General features: G+C 37.7%; 1 protein-coding gene across 3 annotated transcripts in view; it reads left to right on the top strand.

Annotated features, from left to right (window-relative positions):
- DNMT3L (DNA methyltransferase 3 like) overlaps positions 1-25,699 on the top strand; it is a 60,888-nt gene extending 35,189 nt beyond the window's left edge. For all 3 annotated transcript variants that reach the window (XM_072615104.1, XM_072615105.1, XM_072615106.1), the window contains exons 8-13: positions 3,440-3,527; positions 5,050-5,138; positions 16,166-16,241; positions 19,320-19,459; positions 21,181-21,266; positions 25,187-25,699. In XM_072615104.1, coding sequence (XP_072471205.1) covers positions 3,440-3,527; positions 5,050-5,138; positions 16,166-16,241; positions 19,320-19,459; positions 21,181-21,266; positions 25,187-25,346 — 639 coding nt within the window. In that variant the 3' untranslated portion in view covers positions 25,347-25,699. The remainder of the gene's footprint in view (positions 1-3,439; positions 3,528-5,049; positions 5,139-16,165; positions 16,242-19,319; positions 19,460-21,180; positions 21,267-25,186) is intronic.
- Positions 25,700-26,259: the final 560 nt, after the last annotated feature.

Raw genomic sequence — 26,259 nt, 5'->3', positions numbered from 1 at the left:
TACAATGAAATTGCTGTTTGAGTCAAGCTCATCCTACTTCACAATTTGACTGTACTATGTCTACTTACAGCCAACCTGGAACTTAATGTATCGTATTTCGAAACTGGCCAAAGGAACTGATTTTGTTGGCACTCAGTGACTGCACATCTGGTTTCGATTAGTATGGGAACGTACAAACAACCGTGACAAGGAACTGTGTGAACTGCTTTTATATCCTCCCTCAGTTGCCTCTGAAAGTTGTGGAACTTGCTTGTGTCTCAGAGAGTAGGGTCTGAATTCTCTCCACACACTATGAAATCAGAAGAGCCAGTACCTGGACCATGTGTATCATGTTAACTGCTTCCTAGAGTTACATGTTTCAGATTTCCTAAACTTGTTGGTTTTATATCTTAGACAGCATAAATAACAGATGACATCTGGGTTGCACAGTGAATAGAGCTCCTTGCCTGGAGTCAGGAACACCTAAGTTTAAATCTTAGACTTTGATATTTACTAGTTACATGACCCTATCTCATCACTTGACTCTGTGTGCCTCAGTTTCCTCGTCTGTACAACAAATTGGAGAAGGAAATGACAAACCACTCCAGCATCATTGCGGGTTATGAAGCATCAGACAGAACTTAGCAACAGAGAAATTTGGAAATTTCAAACTTGAGTTTCCTTCTGGAGATATTATTATTTTTTCTTTCAGCCATTAAAACCCTGCCACTCTGCCCCTCAGCAATATTTTTGAACACAATAATCATAGCTTTTCATGTTAGAGAGGAAGCTAGGTGGTACAGGGGATAAAGTTATAAGCATGGAGTCAGGAAGACCTGAGTTCAAAACTGGTTTCAGACATTTACTCGCTGTGTGACCCTGAGCAAGTCATTTGTCTCTTCTCTGCTTCAGTTTTTCTCAGATGTAAAATGGGTATATAATAGCATTTCCCAGGGTTGATGTGAAGATCAGATGAGTTAATATTTGCAATATGCTTAGCAAATAGTAGGCACTTAATAAATGCTTGTTTCTCCTCCTTCCTCTCCCCCTCCCCCTCCCAACTCAGTGGCTACCTAATCCAACCCTGTCATTTTGTAGAGGAAGAAACTAAAGTCCAGTGAAGGAACCATCGCAGAGGTAGTAAGAGCTCAGGAGGTGGGATTTGAATGGATCCTAGGACTTCTAGCTCTTGGGTCAGCATTCTTTCTAGTATTTAGCACTGCTCTGGGGAAAAAATATTGAGACAACCAATAGGCATTCATTAAGAACATAATCACTATGTGTCAGCCCCAATGATAAGCATTAGGGAATCAAAGACAATGGTAAAAACAGTTTCTGCCCTCAAGGACCTTATATTCTATCAGGGTAGACAACACACAGCATACAGGTGTTTGCCAAATAACTACAAGACAGCTTTTTCTGAGGCAGGGCACTAATAGCCAGGAAGTTATTTTTTTTTCTTTTTTGTGAGGAGATTGGGTTTAAGAGAATTACCCAAGGTCACATAGTTACTTTGTCTGAGGCCAGATTTGAAGTTAGATCCTCCTGCCTCCAGGGCCAGTGTTCCATTCACTACATCATCTACCTACCCCTTACAGGGTCATTCTTGAAGGAAATCAGGGATTTCAAAAAGAAGAAAGAAGGAGAGAGGACATTCAGGCATAGGGTGGGTGGAGGGCTAACAGGACAAAGGCAGAAAGATGAGAGATGAAGCAATGTACGTGAGGAAGATCATGTTGGCCAGTATGGCTGGACTATAGAGTCCAGGGCATAGAGCAGTAAAGTATAAAGATGGGCAAGCTAGAAAGCACCCACATCATCAAGGGCTTTAAATGCCAAGTAGAATCATTTATATCTGATCCCAGATGTAATGTGGAATCACTGTGACCACCAGTCTAAATAATAAGAAGCTGAGTGAGTCACTGGGTGAGAGTGCCTTAGGAAAATCACTGTGGCAATACCTCCTACTCCCCAAAGTGGGAAGAGGCTGACGCAGAGAGTAAAAGTCCAGGCAAAAGATAACGAGGGTTTGAACTAGCATGGGGGCTGCATGAATGGAGAGAAGGAAGCGTATGTCAGAGATGGCAGCCAATAATAAGTCAACAAACATTTATTAAATACAACTATGTGCCAGGCACCATGCTAAGCACAAATGTTGTAGAGAGAGAAATAAAATATACACATATATACGTGTGTGTATACACACACACACACACACATACACACACATATATATATTTGGCAAATGACTGGACATGTGGAAAAAGAGAGTGAAGAATGAATCTAAGGTTAGGAACTTGGGTGACCAGAACAATGGTGATACCCTCAATTGTGACAGGGAAATTCAAAAGAAGAGTGAGTTTGGGGAAGGGAGGGTATAATTAAGTCTAGATTGGAAATGGTAAGTTTGAGGTGTCTATAGGACATCCGATTTAAAATATCCAAAAGGCAATTCAAAATGTTGAAGCTGGAACTCAAGAGAGAGACTGGGGCTGGATTCATAGCTCTCAGAGTCAACCGCACAGAGATGAAAATTCAATCCATTAAAGTTGATGAAGTCACCAAGTAACAGCAAATAGAGAGGAAAAAGAAGGTAGCCTAGAACACAGACTTAGAGTGTCCCCAGAGTTAGTGGGCGTGACATGGATGACGAATCACTAAGAGATAGAGAAAGAGTGGCCGGTCAGCTGCCTATGAGTCTTCTGCTCTTTCCACTACCCCACACATGAGTGAGGGAGGTAATGCATGTATATTCATCATAGTTTTACAGTTGAAGAAACTGAGGCTTAGATAAGTTAAATGACACATAATTAGTCATGTTGGAGTCAATGTTCAAATTCTGGGTACCTTCATTCCAAGTCCAGCATTCTTCCCATTTATACGTCAACATAGCCAAATATGTTCTCATTCTCTCCAGGTAGCAGCCAATATGTGTCATTCTTGATTCTATGTAAAATCTTAGGTGATGAAAATGGAATATTTATACCCTGATCCAAAATCATTTTTTTAAACCTGAAATCACAAAGATAGTCTCACTTTATTACTATGAATTGAAATTAATAGATGTATTGGAAGGAAGAGGAAATGAATGTCGTTATTCAGTCATTTCAGTCAAGTTTGACTTGTGACTTCCTTTGGGGTTTTCTTGGCAAAGACATTAGCGTGATTTGTCATTTCTTTCTCCGGATGAGAAACTGAGGCAAACAGGGTTAAGTGACCTTCCCAGGGTCACACAGTTAGCCTGAGGCTGGATTTGAACTTTCTGACTCCATGCCTGGCACTCCATCCACTGTACCACCTAGCTGCCCCAACTGCATGGAAGGAATTGCATGACATGTAATCAAATAGACTGCAAACCTTTCTAAAATGATTTCTCTACTTATTTGCATATTCATATTGTTGTTCATTCTTCATTTTCCAAGAGCACCAGTAACAAATGTTTGTTTATATATTAATACAGCAGAGATCTCTGGAAATGTACAAAGCTGTACCTGCATGGAAAAGAAAACCAATCCAAGTTCTGTCCCTTTTTGGTGATATTGAGGAAGGTAAATGTATTTACAACCTTATCTGAAGTAAGTTATTATCTGTTTTAAAGTAAAAAAAAATTCTTGTTCATTCATTAAGTATTTCATGAGTAATGATTATCTCAAAAGGTCTGTGGGAGTTACCAATAAAAGAAAGTTTGTTGTCTATCTAATAGTATCAACAATGTGCTAGTTAAAAAAGGAACAAAAGACATATTCCTTGCCCTCAAGGCACTTACATCCCATTTAAAGAGAAAAGAGGAATATACATTATATCAAATTACAGATGCTTCAGTCCTAAATTACATAGATCAGAGCTTATAATAGCTGTTAATAGTACTGTAGGAATAATAATGACTCATTTCCATAGCATCAACAATGCCTATTCTTCATAATAAGTCTAAAAGGTAGCACAAGTATTATGTCCATTTCATAGATGAGGAAATTGAGCCTCAGAAAGGGATCATAGGATGATAGATTTTGAGCTAGAAAAGATGTCAGAGTCTATCTAATCCAGCAATTCTAAAAATGTGGTTCATGGACTCTGGCAGCTCTGTGATGGATGGATCAAAGAGGGGAGAGACTAGATACAGGGATAATAATTAAGGGCCTATTGTGATAGTCCAGGCAAGGGGTGATAAGAGTGTGGACTAGGGTGGGTTCAGTCTAAGCAGACAGAAGTAATGCAGGGATGTTGAGAAGATGGAATCAGTAAGACTCAGTAACTGATTGAATCTGAGGCATGAGGGACAGCAAAGAAGAAAAACTGATTCCTGGATTATAAACTTTGATTGTACTCTTAATAGAAATAAAGAAGTTCAGAGGAGGAATGGGTTTAGAAGAAAAATAATGACTTCTGTTCTGGTCATGTTGATTTTAAGATGCTTCTGGATCATCCAGGTTAATCCAAGCTGCTAAAGGGAGTATCTGTGGATTTCTAGCAGGGACAACTGGATTTTACCTCCTTGGGATCGATGTCTAGTAGTAGAATTGTTGGGTCAAAGAGTATGTACATTTTGACCAATTTCCTTCCAGAATTCGAAATAACTATTCAGAAGGATTGGACCATTTTATAACTTGACCAAAGCATAGTCGTGTTTATTTTCCCATAGTCCCTCCAACATCAATCATTCTTGTTTTTTTACTGCAGAGCATGAGGTGAAACCTCAGAATTATTTTAATTTATATTTCTCTTACTATTAGTTATTTGGAGCATGTTTTTAAAATTACTATAATTTTAATTTAAAAAAAAATAAAAAACTGAAACAAATATTTTTTAATTTAATATATTTCTTGGGCTTATATGTTAGTGTCATCACTCTCTCCAGCCACAACAAATCATTAAAGCTATCGACTGGAGAAGGGAGGGTTTATAACCTAGATTGATTAAGGGAACACTAATCACAATGAAATCAAACATCCTTGATGGACTGAATCTAGTGGTAGGTCTGCTATTAAAAATTAGTAATTAGATTTCTCTTTTATTGCCTTATGGAATCAAAATGTGTTAATACATAATATGTTCCTTCTCTACCCTATATAGAACTGATCAACTTTGGATTTTTGGAAAACAGTTCTGGTAATGGAAAACTGAAACATCTGGTTGATGTAACAGATGTAGTCAGAAAAGATGTAAGTAAAATAAAGCAGCATGTGCTTTGCAAATTTTAGAATTTTTATTTCCCTAAAATCTAATTTCCACTAAAAGTGGAAATTACGCACATATATGAGATGTTGCATAATAAAGGAGGAACCACTATGTTCTGCTACTATACATAATGCTTTGTCTGAAATATATGGACACTAATTGCCTCATTACTTCCTCTGAAAGCTGAAATTAAATGATGAAACTTTAGCATTGCATTTTTTAGGTCATCAGAATCATGTGAACATTGAAATGAAATCCAAGTTATTCTTTAGATATCCATGATTTCTAAATTTTCAAGGCCCCATATAATAGTACTGTAGAATGATTAAAAAATGCTCATTCATATGATCATAAGATTTCGTAGAGCTGATAGGTACATCAGATTATCTAATCCAATGCCCTTATTTTACAGGGATCCAGAGAGACTAGCCTAGGGTCATACTATTAGGAGGCATATGAGGCTGGATTTGAGCTCAAGACTTCCTAACTGCAGACCCAGTACTCTATCCACTGTACCGCTTTAGCTGCCTTGAGAACAAGTACCCTCCAAAGTCTCTGATACATATACAAATATATGTATGTGTGTATGTAGATATATATATATAGTGTAAACAACAGATTTGCATATTAATGTATATTACCTTATACCAGAGCCAGTTTCAAGATTAGCAAATCAAACTATTAGTCATAACCATGTATTTGTGGCATATTAGAATGAGCTCAGACAATGTGGTTTATGTCATGGCTCTACCCCCTTACTAGTGTGCAACCTTGGGCAAATCATTTCTACCTCTCTGATCTTCAGTTTTCTCATCTATAAAATAAGAATAATAATGCTGCCCTCACAGGGATACTGGAAGAAATTAGTAAGGCAGCTGAGTGCACAATGGATGGACAGCCAAGTCTACAGTTAGAAAGACATGAGTAAAAAATCTATCCTCACACACTTACTAACTGTATGACTCTGGGCAAGTCAATTAAATATCTACCTGCCTTAGTTTCTTCAACTGTAAAATGGAGACAGTAACAGTAATTGCAGGGTTTTTGCGAGGATCAAATGAGATTCCTTTCCTTTGTATATCATGAAGGACATTAGAAATGCATCCTGTTTTTAATAGTAGAAATAGATTATTAATAGTAACTATTATGTTTTCTTCACAATGACCTTGTTCATGTACTTAGTGGAAATATTGGTATTTGTATTTGTGGAGATGATGGGTGGTTTACTCATGGTCTCACCAGTAGCAGGTACTAAAGGCAGGTTTTAAACTCATATTTTCTAACTTTTATTCCAGCAATCTTTGTACTACTAAGACTGATTATTATTGCCATCAGGACTGTTGTTTAATAAATAGCCACACTGTTTTAGTGTGCAATTATTACACTGACATTTAAGTCACTGATTCTTTCATTCAACAAGTAAATATTAAGGACTTACAATATTAAGCACTGGAAAAACAAGGGAAAGGAACCTCTGCCCTAAAGGAACTTAGGTTTGGTTTGTTTTTTGGGGCAATCAGAGTTAAGTACCTTGCTCAGGGTCATGCAGCTGGTTGATCTGAACTCAGGTCCTTCTAACTCTAAGGCTGGTGCTCTAGCCACTCCACCATCTTGCTGAGCCAAGGAGTTTACATTCTAAGAAGCAACATCTGAACCATCATTTAATCCTTTCATCACTATATCAGATTGCAGAATGAGTCCTTATGAAGATGGGTTTAGAGAGAAAGAGGAGAATGGCATGTGCCTGTCATTTCTTCATTGTGTGTAATTCCTAACATAGAAATTCTCTCTGTCAAGGTGGATCAGCAACATCTCCGCAATCTTAGAGAATTTTCTGGCAAATGACACGGTGAAGTGACTTGCCGATCATCATACGGCTAACATATGTCTTTGAACATAAGTATGTAGGCATCTCCTACCTGTCATGATTTCAAAGTCATTGAAATTACCACTCTGAACTCTGCCCCACTAAAAAACCACTTCTATCGCCTCCTCTCTAGAATCTACAATTCTTGAATTAAACATTTGCTTACAAATTAGAAAAAGGGTTAAAATATCAGGAAGAATAAAAGAGATGGCTGAGGATGCCAAAAGGTGAAAAGATGGTACAGAAAGCCAAGTAGAAAAGAACTGAAAAATTTTTGACTAGACCTAACCCTACACAGAGCAGCTAGGGTTGGTGGAATGATGTGCTTTGGACAGTCAGAGGGCAATCTGAAGGTTAAGGATTTGCCATATAATAGAAGAGTGGTGCAGAAAATGACATCCAATTCTATGATTTTACAGGTCACCCAGTTGGCAAATAATCCACCAAATTCTTCAACAATTTTCCATTCTTCCAACCCTATATCTGTATATCTTTTAAGGAGAAACTTTGGTATATGAATTCCTCAAATCTGAATAATGCTAGGGACTAACAGTACCATGATTATGAAATATGTATTATAAGCCAAATGATAATAATGACTTGCATTTATATAATGTTTTACTTTTTGCAAAGGAATTTCATCACAAGAACCCTCTGAGGTAGAATTACAGAAATTCTGTCCCTATTTCACAAATTAAGAAATTGGAATTTAGATAGGGACAATGACTTGCTAAAGGTATTGTAGCAAATGTCAGAGATAGAACCCAGGCCTTTCTAGTCTATACCATGTTGAATTCTCAGACCAAAGGTCTGAGAGCAAAGGTCTTGATGAGCAAAGAGGGGAGAAGGAGCAAAGTGATTGAGGGATGGTACCCTCGGTAGCAGCTTCCAATGTCATGGAATCTGCCATCTTGAAGAGATCCGTTGGAGAGGGGGTCAGTCTTCAGACTACAGACCCTTCCCTCAGCTCTGGAAGGAAATGAACAGTTTTTTGTCCATCTCCTTTTGGCAGGAGATCCTCAGTCCTGCCCCAAGCCAGGGTCCTCTTCTTTTTACTTACTTCTCCATTTTCATTTCATGAGAAGATTTGCTAAAAAGCATTTCCTAGTCACATGTACAGTGAATCTAGCCATTGGAAAATGTTACACAAGTTTTCCATTTCCAGTTCCACATCCTTTCCAGGAAAAGAGAGGGAGTGGAAGTTGACACATGCCAAAAATAGGAAGCACTGAGACCTCAAAGGAAAGAAAGATGGAAGTAGGGGAGGGTGCAGGAAAACATAATCCAAATCACAATCCAGGCAGCTACATAGAAAGCTGGGCTGAGGCATGCAGCTCTGGGGCAGCCAGCCAGCCCTGCTGAGTAGGAACAATAAATGTTTGCTGGTTGAATTGAATCACCAACACCTAAGGGCTCCCTGGGTGTGCACTGTCAATTGAACTGCCATTTATACATCGTTTGGGGATTTTACAAGTAAACTCAGGCAAGTTCCAACTTCTTCTGGTAGACAGAAACAGTGGGGAAATATATGAAGTAGCTGAGGAGGACCAAGATTAGATTGAATAGTTTGGAAATGGCAGAATGGCCCAACCTAAAAGGTCTGATTCCATGTCATCCAGGAATGCAGGCTCTAGTGGAGTTCCCAGGCTATTTAATATTTTCCGAGATGATTTAGATAAAAGCTGAGATGGAATGTTTGTCAAGCTGTACATGTCACAAACCTGGAAAGTATAGTGGATGATAGAGTTAACATTCAGAAAACTCTCAATAGACCAGCAAACTGGACTGAACCTAGGAAGATGAAATGTGATGAAATTAATGGGGCTAAAATAAAGTATTAAACTCTATAGAGAAAGGATAGCTAGTTAAGCTTCTTTTAAAAGTTCCTGGGGGGGAGATGGAATGAGGAGCAGGAGGGAGCAGAGTATTGAATAAATGAAATGTTTATGAAGTACTTACTATATGCAAAGCTTTGCTAAACCTTGGGGAGATACACAGGAAAGCTAGGCAGTCTCTGCTCTCAGGGAATTCACATTCTTCCACGTTTGGAAGGTTTTAGCTACAAGTGAGATAGAAAGGTCCCATGTTTCTCAGGGTGCAGCAGCAAAGCAGGTGGTAATTCTTCTTTGTTATCATTTCCACTGATAAAATCATACCAGTTTCGAATTTTGAATTATTTGACAGTGCCAAGGATTCTTGTGGCAAGAAATTCCTTATCTAGGTCTTCAACAGATGTTGCCAGGCTGCCTCTCCACCAGAGTTGCTTCCCAAGATGGTGGCTCTGCACAATGGTCCAGAAGCATTGTTTTTCCCAAGGCTCTTGGGTTCAGAGTAAGGTAGTGATGCACAAAGCAGTCATCCTCACTCTCTCCTCCAGAACTATCAAAGTTCAGTAGCAAGACATAAGTTAAGATCACTGGATGATGGCTGGGGAAATTAGCTAATAGTGAAGTTAGCAAAAGTGCCCATAAAGGCTGGACTAAATTCTCTCCCTCTCATTTTTTATTTCCCCAACCCACATTGATTTTTTCCAATCTATCCTGGAAATAGCTTGTTTGTACGTATTTGTTAGCTTGTCTCCTCCGCAGACTGACAAAGAAAAGCTAAAAGCCGAGGTTCCTACAGTTAATGTGAATAATGATGGGATAAGGAGATCCCTTCCAACAGTCTCTCCCTATGTCAAATATAGAGCAAGTAGTCTTTCCTCCCATTTAGTATATTTGTTTTGCTTTGCTTCCCCCTCTCTCCTGAGGTCAGCTTGTAGAAGTGCATGCAGATTTGTGTTGTGGGGGGTGGGAGGCACAGAGTGTGAAAGGACAGTGCATCAGCATCTATTCTTAAATGTAGTTTTAAATTTATTATTTAATTTTATATGATTATTCAAGAGGGTCTAGACCACTTCCTGCTTGAGTTCATTAAATGCATCTCCCACCTTTAATGTCCAGTGGAAGGTCTGTGAGAGGTATTGTCAGGAAAGGCAACCTAGAAGTTAAAATATGGTGGTATTTACTGAGAATACAGTGGAAAGTACAATGGATTTAGGGTTAGAAAAACCAAATCAAATCACACCTCTGGTGCTTTCTGCCTGTGTGACTGAGCATATCACCGTCCCTCACTGTTCCTCAGTTTGCTCCTCTGTAAAATGAGAGGATTAAATTAAAGAACCTCTGAAGTCCCCTGCAGCTCTAATCCTAAATTCTTCAGATCTTGCAAAATAGTAGAAGCACCAAAGGAAATTCATGGACTGGAGGATTTCCCTGTACATGGATTTCATTTTACTAGCATTCATTGACACTGCCCCTCAGTCTGCTATGTGCTGCAGCAATTCTATCTCCTAGAATTGGCACTACCCTGATTTAATAGACAGATGATATTATCATAGGTGCTAAATAAAACTCAGGATAATTTATAATATTGCTGAGGTCTTGAAGTAGAGGAAAAAAAAATGTCTTTACCAGACCTTTGATCTCATTGATATAAGGAACTCCTGGTGAGAAAATATGTCTACCAATGTTAATCGGGACCTTCCCTGTAACATACAAGCTTTAGACAATTGCATGGGCTGGTTAAATGATTTAATTAGGATCACACAGCCAGTTTGTGTCAGAGGTAAGATTTGAGCCAAGGTCATCCCATTTCCAAGGTTGACTCTATAGACAATTCCACTAATCCTAACTCTAATCCTAATCCTAACTGTGAAACTATTCCACAATGAGGATCTCATCAAGATAAACCAACACCCCACTGTGGCATTTAAAAAGATTTCTGGGTAATTTAATCATTTTATTAATAATGACAGCATTTTAATAAAAGGGTGGTGATTTGGCTGTCTCACTCTTAGACAAAAGACAATCATGGAGCAGGCCCATGGTTTATATGTCCTTCAAAGAGTAGGTATTTTTGAGGGTGGCAATCAACTCTGATTGGTTAACAATTAATAAGAAAATGAATATTACAATGAGTATTGGATCTAAACTTTGATTATATCATTTATTTCTTAAGTTACCCCCCCCCCCCAGTCTTGGGCCATCTATTCAAAGAATTTGTCTCCACCCAAACCTGAGAGAAAGACAATGATTGGCCCACCTGGGTGGGATCTGGATCGAGAAGAAGGCTGGCTCAACCTTTAGAGATTGAGGTCCTGAAATGAGGATAAAAGAAGGGAGAAATCTGAATCTCAAAATCACTGGTTATTAATAATCACTTTTCTCCCATTGTTCATGAGGTCTTTAAAAAATGACATTCATGAACTCCCCAAAATTGGCAAAATAGGAGGAATTGCACAAGATAAAAGGCATGACCATCCTCAGACCACAACATGTCTAGAAAGTCTTTTTGCCTTCATCATCTTTCTACATTTAGGTTCCATTCAGTTCATTTCAACAAACATGTATTAAATACCTACCATGCCATGTACTATATTTAATTCTAAAGCTACAATGACAGAAACAAAAGTCTTTGTTCTCAAAGAGTTTACATTCAATTTGAGGGAAACAGTGTACATACAGATAAGTAAATATTAAAATATATACACATTAATAGGGTCAGGTAAGTGGTGCAATACATAGACCTCAGTTCAAATTTAACCTCAGACACTTAACAGCCGTTAAACCACTCTGGTATCTTTGCCAAGAAAACTCCAAAAGGAGTCATGGAGAGTCAGACACGACTGAAAACTGCTGTTTTTCAGTCATGTCTGACTCTTTGTGGCCTCATTTGGGATTTTCTTGGCAAAGGTGTTGGAGTGGTTTTGTCATTTCCTTCTCCAACTCATTTGCAGATGAGGGAACCGAGGCAAACAGGATTAAGAGACTTGCCCAGGGTCATACAGCTATAAGTGTGAAAGGCCAGATTTGAACTCAGGAAGACAAGTCTTCCTGATTTCAGGTCTGGCACTCTATCTACTATGCCATCTAGCTGCCCAATGTCCTATACAGGAAATAGTAAATAAAGCCAGATTCTTGTCTACTCTACTTTTAGTTCCGGGTAGTAAAAAACGCAGCTGCTTGCAATTGTTACTCTTGGAGCCAATAATTCATTGGTAGAGTCAATGCCTTGAATGCATCAGTTATATCCCTAAATTTCTGAGTAGGGGACTCTACTTTGGGATCTGGCAATGGACAATAGCTAGTTACAGCATACATCTGGTCTAGGAAATACTCCTGATGGCTCAGAAAGTGCATTTCCCTGAGAGTCGCACAATGTTCATATTATAGGAAGCAAGCCAATGAACCCAACTGGAAAACGAGTGGAACACAGAAGTACTTAATCTGAATAATTCAAAATACCTCTTCACCCAAACTCACAAGAGTTACAGGTCTGTATATTAGTATGTTTTTCATACATCTCAGTTGGAGTCTGGAATAATACAAGAATTTCAGATGTTTCCTCCTCTGCTCAAGGAAATGATATAGATTGTTGGAATTTAACAGACTCAGAGGATTGAGTAAGGAGATAAGGGAGTTCTGGGGAATGGCTTGGTTCAAAAGGAGATCTGGAGGAGTAAAAAGGAAGTTGAGCTTAGGTTAAATCCAGGAGTTCACAAGTGCAAAAGGCTAGACAGGAAGTCATGAATTAAGTCTGAGAGCATTAAGGGTTCAGTTGTGTATGGATGTGGGGCAAGGAGGTGGATCACATTGAACATGATCAGGAAAACACTCCAAGGGGTCCAACGTCAAGGGCTGATGATCTCATACTCAAGGAATCATTCCACAAAGTTATCCTTGGATGACAGCATCCTTTTATCATAACCACAGTCATCTTTAGCTGCTTTTGTGCATTTTGTGGGTTAGGATACTCGGATACAGGGCCAACTTAAGGCAAAGTTGCTTAATAAATTATATGCATACTTATTCTCACTTCCTTGACTTCCTTTACTCTACATAGATTCACTTGATACCACCTCTTTCATATTTTAAAGGATATTTTATTTATTTTATTTTTTAATATGATCATTTTCTTTTTTTTAGTTTTCAACATACATATTTATAAGATTTTGAGTTACAAATTTTTTTCTTCCTCCCTCCCCTTTATCTTCCCTCCTTCCTTCCTCTTTCCCCTCCCTAAGATGGCAAACAATCTGATATAGGCTATACATATACAATCATATCAAACATTTCAACATTGGTCATGTTGTGAAAAAAAGAATCAGAACAAAAGGGAAAAACCACAAGAAAGAAAAAAAGAGAGAAAAAGCTTTGATCTGCATTCAGACTTCTTAGTTCTTTCTTTGAATATGGATAGCATTTTCTATCATGAGTCTTTTGGAATTGTCTTAGATTATTGCATTACTGAGAAGAGCCAAATCTACGAAAGCTGATCTTCATATAATGTTGCTTTCACTGTGTACAATGTTCTCCTGACTCAGTTTGCTTCACTCAGCATCAGTTCATCTAAGTCTTAAAGAATATATTAGCTAGATGTGAAGCAAGTCAACATGAAGTCACTAGGAACAAGATATATGAGACTAATCTTATTTATCAAATAATGGAACATATGTAAAGCATTTTTGCAAACCTTAAAGTACTTTGTAAATGCTATATTATTATCATTATGATTTTAATTTTTATGAGGCTACTGGACTGTTTTACTGTAGACAGATCATTTATAGTTTTCACAAAGTAGATTCAGTAAAATCTAAATTAATTGAACAAACAATTACTCAGTACCTACTATTTAAGGCATTGTGCTAAAAGACTAAACGAGACCATTCTTTATGTCAAAGAGATTGAATTCTGTGGGGAGAAATATATTTAGACATTAGGTGATTAGGGTAGACTCAGAGCATTAAGAATTAGAGGAAATTATTCAGAAGGTGACAGCTGAATCATGAAATAAGATCAATATTCTGAGAGGTAGAGATGAAGATGGAGGGGATTCTATGTGTGGAAGAACACATGTGTGGAAGAGATGGAACCAAGTTCGGAAAGTAGCTAGGAGGCCAATTTGACCTGGAATGCAGAGTTTGTGAAGGGAACTCATGTAAAGCAAGACTGGGAAAGATGGTTGAAGCAAGATTATGGACCACCTTGGATAAAGCAGTAGACAGAGCACTAGGACAGGAAGACTTGAGTTCAGATGTGGCTGGAAATATTAACTATTTGGTAACCTCTGTTTACCTCAGTTTCTACATCTATAAAATGGGGATAATAACCCTACCACCCAGGGTTACTGTGAAGATCAAATGAGAAATTAAGCATAAAATACTTAGCCTAGTACCTAGCACATAGTAAGCACTATGTAAATGCTAGCTATTATTATTTTTATTATTAACCTCTTTCTGCCTCAGTTACCTTAATGGGGATAATAATAGCACGCTGCCTCCCAGGATTGCTGTGAGGATCAAGTGAGATAATATTTGTAAAATATTAGCACAATGCTTGGCACATAGTAGTGGGTGCTTACTAAATACATATTCTGTCTCCCACTAGCACCTTAAATGCCAAGTTAAGTGAAACGTATGTATTAGCAATAAGAAGTTACTGGAAGTTGCTATGCAATATAGTGGCATAGTCAGATCTATGCAGATCCAGAACTAGAAACTCAGATTCCTGAAAAATATTTGGGGAACGGGAGGGGGGATAGTTCACCTGGCAAGCAAGAAAGCTTCAGTATTCCCTTCAGTCAGCACAAAGCTACATCACTGATGATATTTGACATACCTTGTGAAAAGTATAAAGTGGGTCTTAGGTCTGGGCTGCCACCATGATAAAGACTCCATAGATTACATTGGGAGAGGTGCTGGATCATCTCCTGTAGAGTCTGGTCCATGTCTCTAAAGTATGGCTTCTGACATTTAATCCTCCTAACTCAAAAAGGATAGTGGACAAGTGGTACGATGATGAAGGAAGAAAGGTCTCAGTTGGAGGGTTGCAACCATAACATTACTCTGGGCATATGTCTAGACAAGGGACAGCATTGGCCAAAAGGAGAAGATATAAGCACTGCAGAACAAAGCCCTACTTGCCCTGCCTTACTTAATATGTACTTTAGGAAGTTTATGTTGACCGTTTCCCTAGTGGAAGATAGGAGAGAGTGAGTGACCAGTCACATGAAAAACAACGAAGGGGTTTTAGTAGATCTCAAGTCCATTGTGAGTCAGTGTGATGAGGTTATTATCCAGAAAATGATCAAGGATCTACAACTTTAGTGTGTGAGTATTATCTCCTAGGACATCTTTCTATGACTTAGTAGCTTGCCTTTGAGAGCAGTGGGTGCTAAAAAATTCAACTCTCAGCAGCCAGATTTGTGGTGAATCCCTCCCACTTCTTAGGTTGATTCTGGTACAACAGACATATAAGCCATCTCTGGTCTCCAACTTAAAATCTTTCCAGCTTAGAAGAGCCTGTCAGAATTTGAGTAGCTGGCAGAAGCAAGGATCATTTTCATGTCACAATGAAGGTTCAAGAAAGGACTTTGGGCAGAAAAATGCAATTTTGGACTAAGCAAAGTTCATAGTCAGGTAGGTAGAGGTTGATCCATGTGCTGTTATAGTCATAAATGACTACATGCAGTTCTGGGTGACTCATATTAAGAGGGATATTGCCAAAAGAGTGCTGTGGGAGAGTGAAAGAATCTAGAAACCTTTCCCTATGAAGTTCAAGGAATTAGGCATGAGAAGTAGACTGGAGAAGAGAAAGCTTGGGGAATACATGATAGCTATTTTTATATTTTTGAAGGACTCCCATGGAGAAATGGGACTAGACATGTTCTATGTAGTTCCAGAAGACAGAACTAGCAGTAGTATAAGAGAGGTAAAGTTCCATTCAGTATAAGAAAGGGCTTCTTGAAAATTAAAAATGTTCCGTCATGGAAAGGAAAGGCTTTCTCATGAGATCCCCGATGAATTCATCACTAGAGGTTTGCAAACAAAAACTGGAAACCACTGAAAAGGGATGCTGGGGAGAAGATCTAGGTAGAAGTTGGACTTAGATAATCTCTATGTTCTAAAAATCCTAACTCTAGAATTCTATGATTCAATTATCTATGCTATGTTTGTTGTTACTAATACGCTAAAAGAGAGAGACAGAGGTCCTATCACCTATGACAAATATGCTAGACTAATATATACTCCTTAGAAGTCTTGAACCACATGTTAAAATAAAGAAATTATAACAAAAGTTCTGAAATATTTTGTTTAATTAGGTAGAAGAATGGGGACCATTTGATTTAATATACGGTTGCACTCCTCCAATTGGTCAACTCTCCGAACATCCACCTGGTAAGAGACACTTTGAGACATTAAATGACTATCTCTTGAAATTCTCTTTGTATGCATTGTCCCCTCACCCTACCTACCACTGGTCCTTATTTCAACCATCTGTTAGAAGATCACCGCATGTGGTGTAGAGGCCTATTATCCCAGCTTATTGGGAATGGTAGTTCTCTTGAGCTTGGTGGTTTCGAGCTCCAGTGGAGTCAGCCCACAGAGTGTTCCCATTAAGTTCTACATTAATCTAGTGAGTGCCCAGAATGGGACACCAAGTTCCCAGAGAAGGAGTCAACTAACTCAGCTCAGAAATAAGCAAGCCAAAGCTCCCCTGAGGATGATCAGAATTGAATATGCCTCTTGAGTAGTCCCTAAACTTCTAGCTTGGGTGAGGTGGGAAATCCAGTCCTAAAAATATAGATATAAGTAAAATTTTCAAAGGAAGAAATACACAAATAGATCTAAAATTTTGTTATTCTTAACTTTTTAGACAACTTCTTGTTGCTGGTTTTCTTAAGATCAAGTAAACAGTTGAATATGAAATCTAGGGACTGTCTGGAGCTTCATAAGGAAAAACAGGCAAGCCAGGCAATGCTGAAAAAATAGACTTTTTTGTTTTAATGAGCTTAAGAGGCTCATATGAGAAGGTGCCATGGATAAACTGGGGATAATGAGAGAACAGGAAAAGTCATCAAAAGAAGTTGAAAGGTACTAAGGCAGCACCAATAGGTTCTGGACTGATACATCCTGATGTAACCCCATCCCCTACACAGTGAGACTAAAACATCCAAAGCAGAAAGGGAAGAGAACGGGTTAACTAGAACCATGTGCAAGGATCCTCAACCATGATGGTCTTCACACCACAAAAGAGGAGGGAGGGAGAAGACAGTTGTCTTGGATTTCTGGACAATGGTTCATTCTATGCTTCTGGGCAGCTTGCTCAGCTTGAGGGTTTGGAAGTAGAGATAAATGTGCCCACCCCAGGATTAGAGATACTCAAATATTTATAGGCCAGGGAGGGACTTGAGTAGGTCTGATGGGTGTCATAAGTACCATATGTCATATCATATGTAGAGAGCCACAATACAGCTAGGAAACTGGGTGTTTCCAACTTGGAACAGAAAATTCTAGTTGTGAGGGTTTTCAGAGAAGGGGCAGGGGAGAAATGAAAGTTATAAGGTAGAAGGAGTTATTTTGTCCCCATAAGTGGAGATGGCCAGGGAATATACAGCCTGTTGAAGAAAAAAAAGACTAGACCACAATAAGGAGAAATTTTATCCCTACTACAATAAGAATATTTAAATAATTTCATAACCAGCATTAAGCTATGTTCTTCCCCTCTCTCAAATAACTAAGAGCTGAAAATTCTCCTCCCATTCCTTTCCCAGATTCTCTGTCTCAACATGGCTTAAATGTGATTTGAGTGGAGAATCACTAGCACAGGGTTCCTTGTACTTGATTTTTAAAACATCTAATAACTGTATCTTGATGTAATTAGTTTCCATTATATTTCCTTTGTATTCCTAGGTATTTTATTCTATGCATTTAAAACGTTATTCTGAGAAGGGGTCCATAGTCTTTACCAGATTACCAAAGGAATTCATGATCCCAAAAAAATGTTAAAAATCTTTGATGTAGTGAAAATTGCTGTCCTTGAGAGTCAACATTTTTATGTTCCTTGTTTCATCCTCCAAGTAGCATAGGAAACTCTTGGGGGGAGAAGGGAAGAGAAGATATCATGATGCCAGGCAACAAATGCCCAAACTCTGATGACCAATCCCATCCAAATGGCAACCTCGCCTCAGGCTCTGCCCTACCCGACTGAAAGTATCTTCATCAAATTTCTTATAGCACTTTCTCTGGATCTCTCTTTTTCCCTTACTATATGCCATCTTGTATCCTACTGATTTGTGCTAATGAAATATCCCACTCTGGGTATTTCATTATTTCATTCATATATCTCAGTATGCTCCAGAAAAGGGGGGAGGGGGGAACACATTGGTGTTTTTCATCTCTGTATCTCCAGAAGCCTATTATATTGTCTTGTCTAGGGTAGGCATTTCATAAAAGTTTCTTAAATGGAATTGAATTGAATTTTCTTTTTTTACACAGAAAGTCTTTTTTTATACAGCAAGGCTAGCCCTCAGAAATGTAGCAGCCACACTGTACTAAACAGTTATGGACGGACAGACTCCTCACTTTCCAGAAACCTGCAGAGAGCTTTTCATTATGGTTTAAATGTGTCTATTTTCTCCCTTCCAGGGCAAAGAATCAGGCATGTGTGTTAGGGAAAAGGCTGAAATACTGCCTTTCTCTTCCTTTCCCCCATTTTATTCTATGGAAAGAGCCCCTGCACTATAATAAAATGGTCCCCAAACCACAAAACAATACTGTCAGAGGAAACTCACAGAATAAATGCATGCTGTTTTCAGGAACTAAGCTGGCTTCATTCCCTACGGAAAGAGAGGAGTTATGTGTTACCATGTCTAACTCATGTCCTTAATGTTTCAGTTGTACAAATCCATGAGGAAAATAGCTCATATCACTTCCTTCCCTTGGTAGAGACAGAGATGATGAACAACGAATACAAAATTCTGCATATTGTCAAAAATGGTCAATGTTTTGATTTGTTTTGATTATCTGGTTTTTCTCTGTTGCAAAGGACAGTTCTATGCAACATATGTTAGGAAATTAAAATGATATAAAATCATAAAACATTAACAAATTAAAAGTTTTTAAATAATTTACAATATACATAGAAATCAACAAAAACCAAGTGGCTGCTGTTTTCTCTGATACTTCCCTTGAACAGATTTTGCCCATTCCTTTTAGCATGGAAAGACTACATGTGAGAAAAGAAATAAAACAAGAAACCAAAATATAACTAAACAAAAATAAGATAATAAATCTGTATTCGGTATCAAATAATTCTCATTTCCATTCTGCTCTGGCATGCCCGCCCACATATTTAATTCAGGATTTATTTTCAGGGTTCATATTGCCTCTCTCTAGAGGAAGACATTCTAGGATTATATCCTTTGTTTCTTTTCTGAATAATAATTCTCTTTCTTTATTATTTGTTACTTCTAGTATGGTACTTCCTTCAATATTACCGAGTCCTACAATACGCAAAGCCTAAGGTGGATAGTGAAAAGCCATTTTTCTGGATGTTTGTGGACAATTTGGTCCTGACCGAAGATGATAGAGAAATTGCTTCTCGATTCCTTGAGGTATAAAGCTGTTTGTGTTTCAGTCAGTTCTCCACAACAAACAGGATCTTTTTTCCAAAGTTCCCCCAAATCTTTTCCTCATTTAGTAACACAAAGATTGCCTTGTGTCCTAGGAAGCATACACACTTATGTTCTGACATTTTTTGGTCAGACCAAATGGTTTAAGTTAGATATCACAAGCTAAAGGCTAAAGCCTCATTATCTTTGAGCTCCAAATGCTGCAGAAATATAATCTCTGTTTCTAGTAGTGGGGTATTGTCCTAGGGGGCCATCAACTTAGTTTCTTAATTTTTAAATCTTGCAACAATCATAGATGTTGACCCATAAGGAAGAGTTGGGAATTATAACCATATGTGGATGTGGAATATCCTCAAAAATGACTTTTGAAAAAATAATGTTATCTTGCTTTTGAAGAGACAAATATAATGTTTTTTCTCCTCCGTTTTTCTTGTTTCCTTTGTTCTTGTTCTTCTTCCTCTTCCTTTTTCTCCTCTTTCTTCTCTTTCTTTCCCTTTCTCCTTCTGTCTTCCTTTGTTTGTCAGCACATTTTCCTCGCCAAGGACCTAACAATCAACGATTATGGCAATTTTTTTTTTACTTTGATTCATACTAAGTCATGGATGGGTCTTCTTTACTGGCTCATGACTCCAGTCTCTGTGAGTCTCATCTTTCTTTGACACTAGGTCAAACTGTAATGATAATTCTTTCAGTCTCGGTGATTTTTCAGTTGAGGTTATGAGTCATAATCATGTATGAACCTTTTTACTTATTCCTTCTTAGACCTCTTCCTTCTTCTCTCAAGAGCCTTCCTCTGTTAAGGTTTAATTTCTTGTTAAACTGTTTCTCTTCCTGATTATAATTTTGCTAAGAGATTAAAAAGTCAAATATAATAAAAGGATGTTGTTCATACATACAAATACAAATACCCTGCAATCAATAAGGAATCTTTGCCCTAATTTTGCATCCTAATAAAAGGAAAACTTTTAATTTCAACTCTTTTTCATGATTAGAAAAATATAAACTATTTTAATTTTAAGTATTAAGATGAATAAAAAGGTTTATAGCACATTGGAAAGGTTTTATGTGAAGAATTTATGGAAGAATATAAGCAAGAGTGGAACATAATGTGTTGGCATAGGTGGGGTACAATCTGCACTAGTGAAAGCAATGTCCACACAGAGAAGATCATGATGCATCATTGTTCCTAAATTTTGCTCCAGTCTTTCTACTTTTTTAAAATATGTATACCAACACCACTAAGATTATGATGTTTTATACTGCATAAAACTCATTTAAAGTTATAAGAAACTGGCATGACGCCATCATTAAACCTGCAGTCAGATTTTCATGTGACTTTATTCAAGTCATATACTTAGAATAGCACTGTGGTTTCTATTCGGAAGCATAGTTTCCCAATACTGAGAACATAAGAGTTGGCAGCTCACTAAGCTGCTTACGCAAAGGATTGCATCCACATTAAAATAATTTTAGATGAAACTTTCAAATGTTGTACTTCTCCTCATAGAGTTATCTGCATAAGAAAAGTTCCAAATGCAAACAAATATTTTGTTAAACACATTTTGAATATCAGAAATGATTCTGCTGTTATCCTCTGTACTCATTCTGATCAGAAGATGAGGTAGGCAGGGTGGGGGTGGGGAGAAATCATTGCTTAGCATCCAGCATGTATTCATACATAGTGACATTTTCCATTTGTTAAGACTGATCCAGTGACCATGTATGAGATGTGTGATGAGATGGTCAAGAACGCAGTTCTTATATGGAGCAACATACCATACATGAAAAGGTGACGTATTTTTTATTTATTTTCAAATTTTATTTTGAGAAATGGACAATGAAATCACATTTGATATTCAGTCAAATAACTGAAAATCCATTTAATCAGGAAAGGTTTTTGAAGATACCAAACACAATGATAGTATAGAGCCAGGAAAGAGTGCCAAGGTAATTATGAGATCCTTTCTGATAACTAACCCCATAGAGTTCACCTCAGGGCCATTGGCCTTTCTTGATGGCCCCTCCTCTTGAAGTTCCTCTTCTCAGTATTATCCTGAAATAACCACACCATTTTCCACTACATCAGAAGATTGTAGCCTACATAATTTCAGTGTCCATCTCCTTGACACCCTGCAACCCAAGAACCTTCAGTGAGACCTCTTGTTCAGAATACAATTGTGGCAACTGTTGGTCATATAAGCACCACAAATGGCCTTGGAAGTGGGGTGGAGCAATGTAGAACACTATTTCAGGACTTTTTTCTTTTAGAAATCATTAAATTGTTTCTTCTGGAGCTTCTATTAAAGGCAACATATCATAGTGAATATGATGTTGGACTTGGAGTTAGGAATATATGGCTTTAAACTCTGCCCTCAAACTACTAATAGTGTGACCCTTAACCTCACTAAGCCTCAATGTCCTTATTTGGAAAATGGGAATAACAGCAGCACCTTTCTCAAAGGATTATTGTGAGGGTCAAACAAGAAAAATCATGGAGTGAGCACTTTGCTAATCTTAAAGTACAATAAAGTTTAGTGATGATGATGATGATGATTGTGGTGGTGGTGATGATGATGATGATGGTGATGAAGATGATGATGATGATGATGATGATGATGATGATGATGATTATGATGATAGCGATGCTCACCATCATGGTGGTGAAGATGGTGATTGTTATTCTATTCTAATGTCTCATCATGGTATGAAGGTAACCCTAAGTTCTTCCAAGTTTGTGTGAAAAGTTTCCAAGACTGTATATCTTTGAGGTGACAAAACACAGAAACTGTCAATCTGTCAACTGAGAGAGGTGTTGTGATTTACCTTGGCAAAGGAAATACATAGCCTGACAAAATAATGGATCCTTGATATATTTGAAGCATTTTTCTGAACAGATGAAAACTGCCCACTAAAACATGCCTATGATCTTCTCTCTTAATACACTCTTTTACTTGATGAAAGATTGGATATCATTAGGGTTGAATTTGGTGGGGAGGGGAACAGTTATAGGTAGAGTGGAGAAGAGGAAGAAGAAAGTCATCTCATCTCTTCCACTAGGTACTATGACATACTAACATATTCCATATGATCCTGGTTACTGGTTATAAAGCATTTTAGCTTGGACTACACAAGAATCTCACACCTCCATATTGGAACTAGATAGCAAGTGTCCTTTAGGATTATTGTGTTTGGAATTTGAAAGATGGAGGTGGGAAAAACTAATTCTGAACAAAATATTTTAATTGGGTTTATAACCAGAATTACCAACCCAGGGCATGGAAAGTTACTGTTTCCCAGGAGGAAAAAAAAAATCTCAATGAGATTTTTAAGGAAAATTTTAAGGAAATTTTTTTCTTTGGTGTTCAGAGCTCTTTTTTTGATAGGTTGTGAAGACAAAACAACTCCATTAAAATCAGAACACCATTTCCATTTCTGATTACAGTCACAATATGTGAAATCTTTCTAAAAGCAGAAAAAGACCAGAGAGGATGTTCACATTGGCAACCAGTTCCAAATTAAACATGCCAAAGTGGTTATTAAGATGTTCAAGGACACTATTCCCACAATGGGACTTTCCACCAAGCCTAAATAGGTAAAACATAGGTGATAAAGTATGGAAAGAGTAAAGAGAATGAAAGAAAAGTTGAAAGTTCCAATACAGTACTCATGTCCTTGTCCACATGACGCTAAATGCAGAAATTGCTGATTTATACCAAATGGTCTGAACTAAAATTCGAAGCAGGCACTAAATGAAAACATAGTACTAGGAAGATCATGCCCAATTGCATGGTTCCTTACTTCCAATATACTTAAATATCCCCCCAAATACTTTTATGTATTCTATCAAATACAATTAATTTTATTCACCTGTCCTAATGTAAAGTATCTCAAAGGTTAGAACTATTTTTTAGTTGATGAGTATGTGGGAGCAAAGTTCTGAACCAGTAATTTTATTGTTATAAAAAAGTCCCTGTAAAGAAATCCCCTCTTTCATTGCAGATCAGGACCTGCTGTACAGCCTAGGGCATTAAGGAGGTCTTTCCCAGGGTCATATGGCAAGTATTTGTCAGAAGAGGGTATCTTTCTCCCACATCTTCCCAATTGGGAAGCCAGTTCTCTATTATTCATGTTTACTCTTATAGATGCCAAAACAGGAAGAAAATGTAGGTGCTTATGTAAGTGAAAGGGTAGGATAGTTATGAAACATATACATACTCTAAACTCTGGAGATTGTAGTTACATAGGCATGGAATTGCATACCAAGGAATGTCAAACGACTAGCCATATTTTGTTATGCTGCTGAAATTTCACTGTATCTGATGTTTCCCCAATAAATGGGCATTCAGTTATAACCTAGAAATCTATCAATTACACGAAGAATGTGGTTGTTGTGTGATACATAGAATCCCACAGAATGCTACATCTCAACTAGACTAGACAACCAAGGAAGAAACACCGAAGTCTGCATAGACAGTTAAATGTCACTAAACCCCTGGACTTCTGACTATAGTTTCAATTCTCTTTCTATTACACCAATTTCATATCAAAGCTATTTACTTCATTTGTTACTGGGTGAGGATAACCCATGATTTTTTATTTGCCCTAGCTTTTTCTCCTCCTACTTTTTTTTTTGTCTTTTAAGTGAGTGGGAGAGTATCCTATGACTGATTTCAGGAATTTCCTTATGAAAATGAGAGTAAAAACTGCTTGCAAGGCCTGAGAGCCTGATTCAGTCAGTCAATCAACAGGCATTTATTAAATACTTATTGTGTGCCTAGCAATGTGTTAAGTGTTGTGCATGCAAAAGCCAAAAACACAGTCCCTGTTCTCAAGGAGATCACATTCTAGTGTGAGAGAAAACATTCCAACAATGATATTGATTGGTTAGTTGGTTGGTTTTGTACTTGAAGAGGACCAAAATGATGTCCTATGTAGGGGTCAAGGTACAATGTGACTGACTGTGACTGATCAGACCAATAAGAGTTCAGAAGGCTTTACCACAGGTCAGGTCCAAGTAGTCCAAACAAACATGTGGAGCGGTGATGTCTCTAAATTTGGGCATCCAGTGTTTCTTTTGAGCTACTGCAATCCTCCTTTGCTCGTAGAGCACAGCACCTTCTCTGATGTGGGTATGCCATGCTGAGCAATCCTATGCCAGTGTCTCCCATGTCTCACAATCAATTCCAAAGTTTTTCAGAGAGGACTTGAGAGTGTCCTTGTATCGCTTCTTCTGAGTGCTGCGGATGCAAAGACAACCAAAAACAGTCTCTGTTCCCAAGGAGCTCTCATTGTAATGTGGGAAAGAACATTCCCACAATGATACAGAGAGTGGAAACAAGGCAATCGTGAAGGGAAGGCATGCAAGCCAGTTCCACATGAGGTGAAACCCAAAACTTTACTGTGGCATCCCATGTTTCAAGATAATTTCTGATTATATAATATAGAAAACATTTATACGCGTCCACTATTCAGTTTTTAACATTACCGCAGAAAATGATAACCTATAATTAAATATGGCATCTTAATGTCTTTCAAATTCTTTGGGGCATTTTCACCACCACGATTCCCTCCTAATTTTCATTCCCATCCCTTCTTCATTCTATCTCCTCCCCACCACAATCCTTAGTTCCTTTCGGCTTGGGGGTGAGGGTGGGAGTGGTGTTTGTTTTAAGGCACTATAACCTTTCCACTTTCTTTTTTGTTTTGTAGCAACAATTCAGCTTTGGCTTCAGACTGGGATTTATCTCTGCTAGCAGAGGACATACAGAGCTTGAATGATTTTTCTCTATGGCCAACCAGGCTTGTGAATAAATGCTTTATCCCTCTGAGAGAATATTTTCAATGCTTTTCCAAAGACCACACTTCTTAATTTCAAGTGAGTCATTTACCATGATCAAAATGATTATTACTTAAAACATATTTGCTAACACTCTGCTCTTTTATATATGTTTTCTGGTTATTATTTCCTCATATAATTTTTATTGTTTGCTTAGTTATTACTGTGTTTTGTTATATCTATGTTTGCTGCGTTGTTTTACTTAGGAAAAGCCCCAAGTTACTTGTCCACATTACTTAACTTAATGTTAAAAAGCCTAAAAAGACTTTGCCATTCTCTTTTTTTAAATTTGTTATATGGGGTATATATTGAAAAGTTCCTGGAACCATTTTGTGTGCTATAACTTAAACATCTTAAAAGATTATTAAAAGACATTTATTTCATCAGTTTTCATATTCTTTATTTATAATTGCAGCACAGCTAAGATCATTATGTAAAATCATGCTTTTCACATCAGCAGCAGTCAGGAAAAGAAATGGTGAAGTACCATAGAAACAACATTAGGTCTGAATTTAAAGAACCTGGATTCAAATTCCGTCTCTGTGACCTAGCGGGTATTTAATACTGAGCAATCAATCACTTCCTCTCCCTGGGCATTCACTTCTTCATTTGTAAAATGTAGGAATTAGACTAGATGACCTATAGATACACATACATATGTAAGTCTATGAACATAAATTGTGATGTTACATAGGACTGTGCTTTGGCACAGGAATTCAGTGTCTACTGGAGAAAATCAAGTCCCCAATGATTATCTACCTGCGCTCCTGGGAGCCCCAGGGCTATGATTATACCATGAAAAATATATATACATACAAACATATCCATCTACACATACATCTATGTGTGTGTATATGTATGTGTATATATGTATATATATAATTTATATATGTGTATGTGTGTGTGTGTCTGTGTGTGTGTATGACTATACAACTATACCATCACC

The sequence above is a fragment of the Notamacropus eugenii genome, chromosome 5 (assembly GCF_028372415.1).
Source record: "Notamacropus eugenii isolate mMacEug1 chromosome 5, mMacEug1.pri_v2, whole genome shotgun sequence".
Lineage (NCBI taxonomy): Eukaryota > Metazoa > Chordata > Mammalia > Diprotodontia > Macropodidae > Notamacropus > Notamacropus eugenii.
The sequence above is the reverse complement of the archived record's forward strand: the minus strand, read 5'-3'. Positions and strand labels throughout refer to the sequence as shown.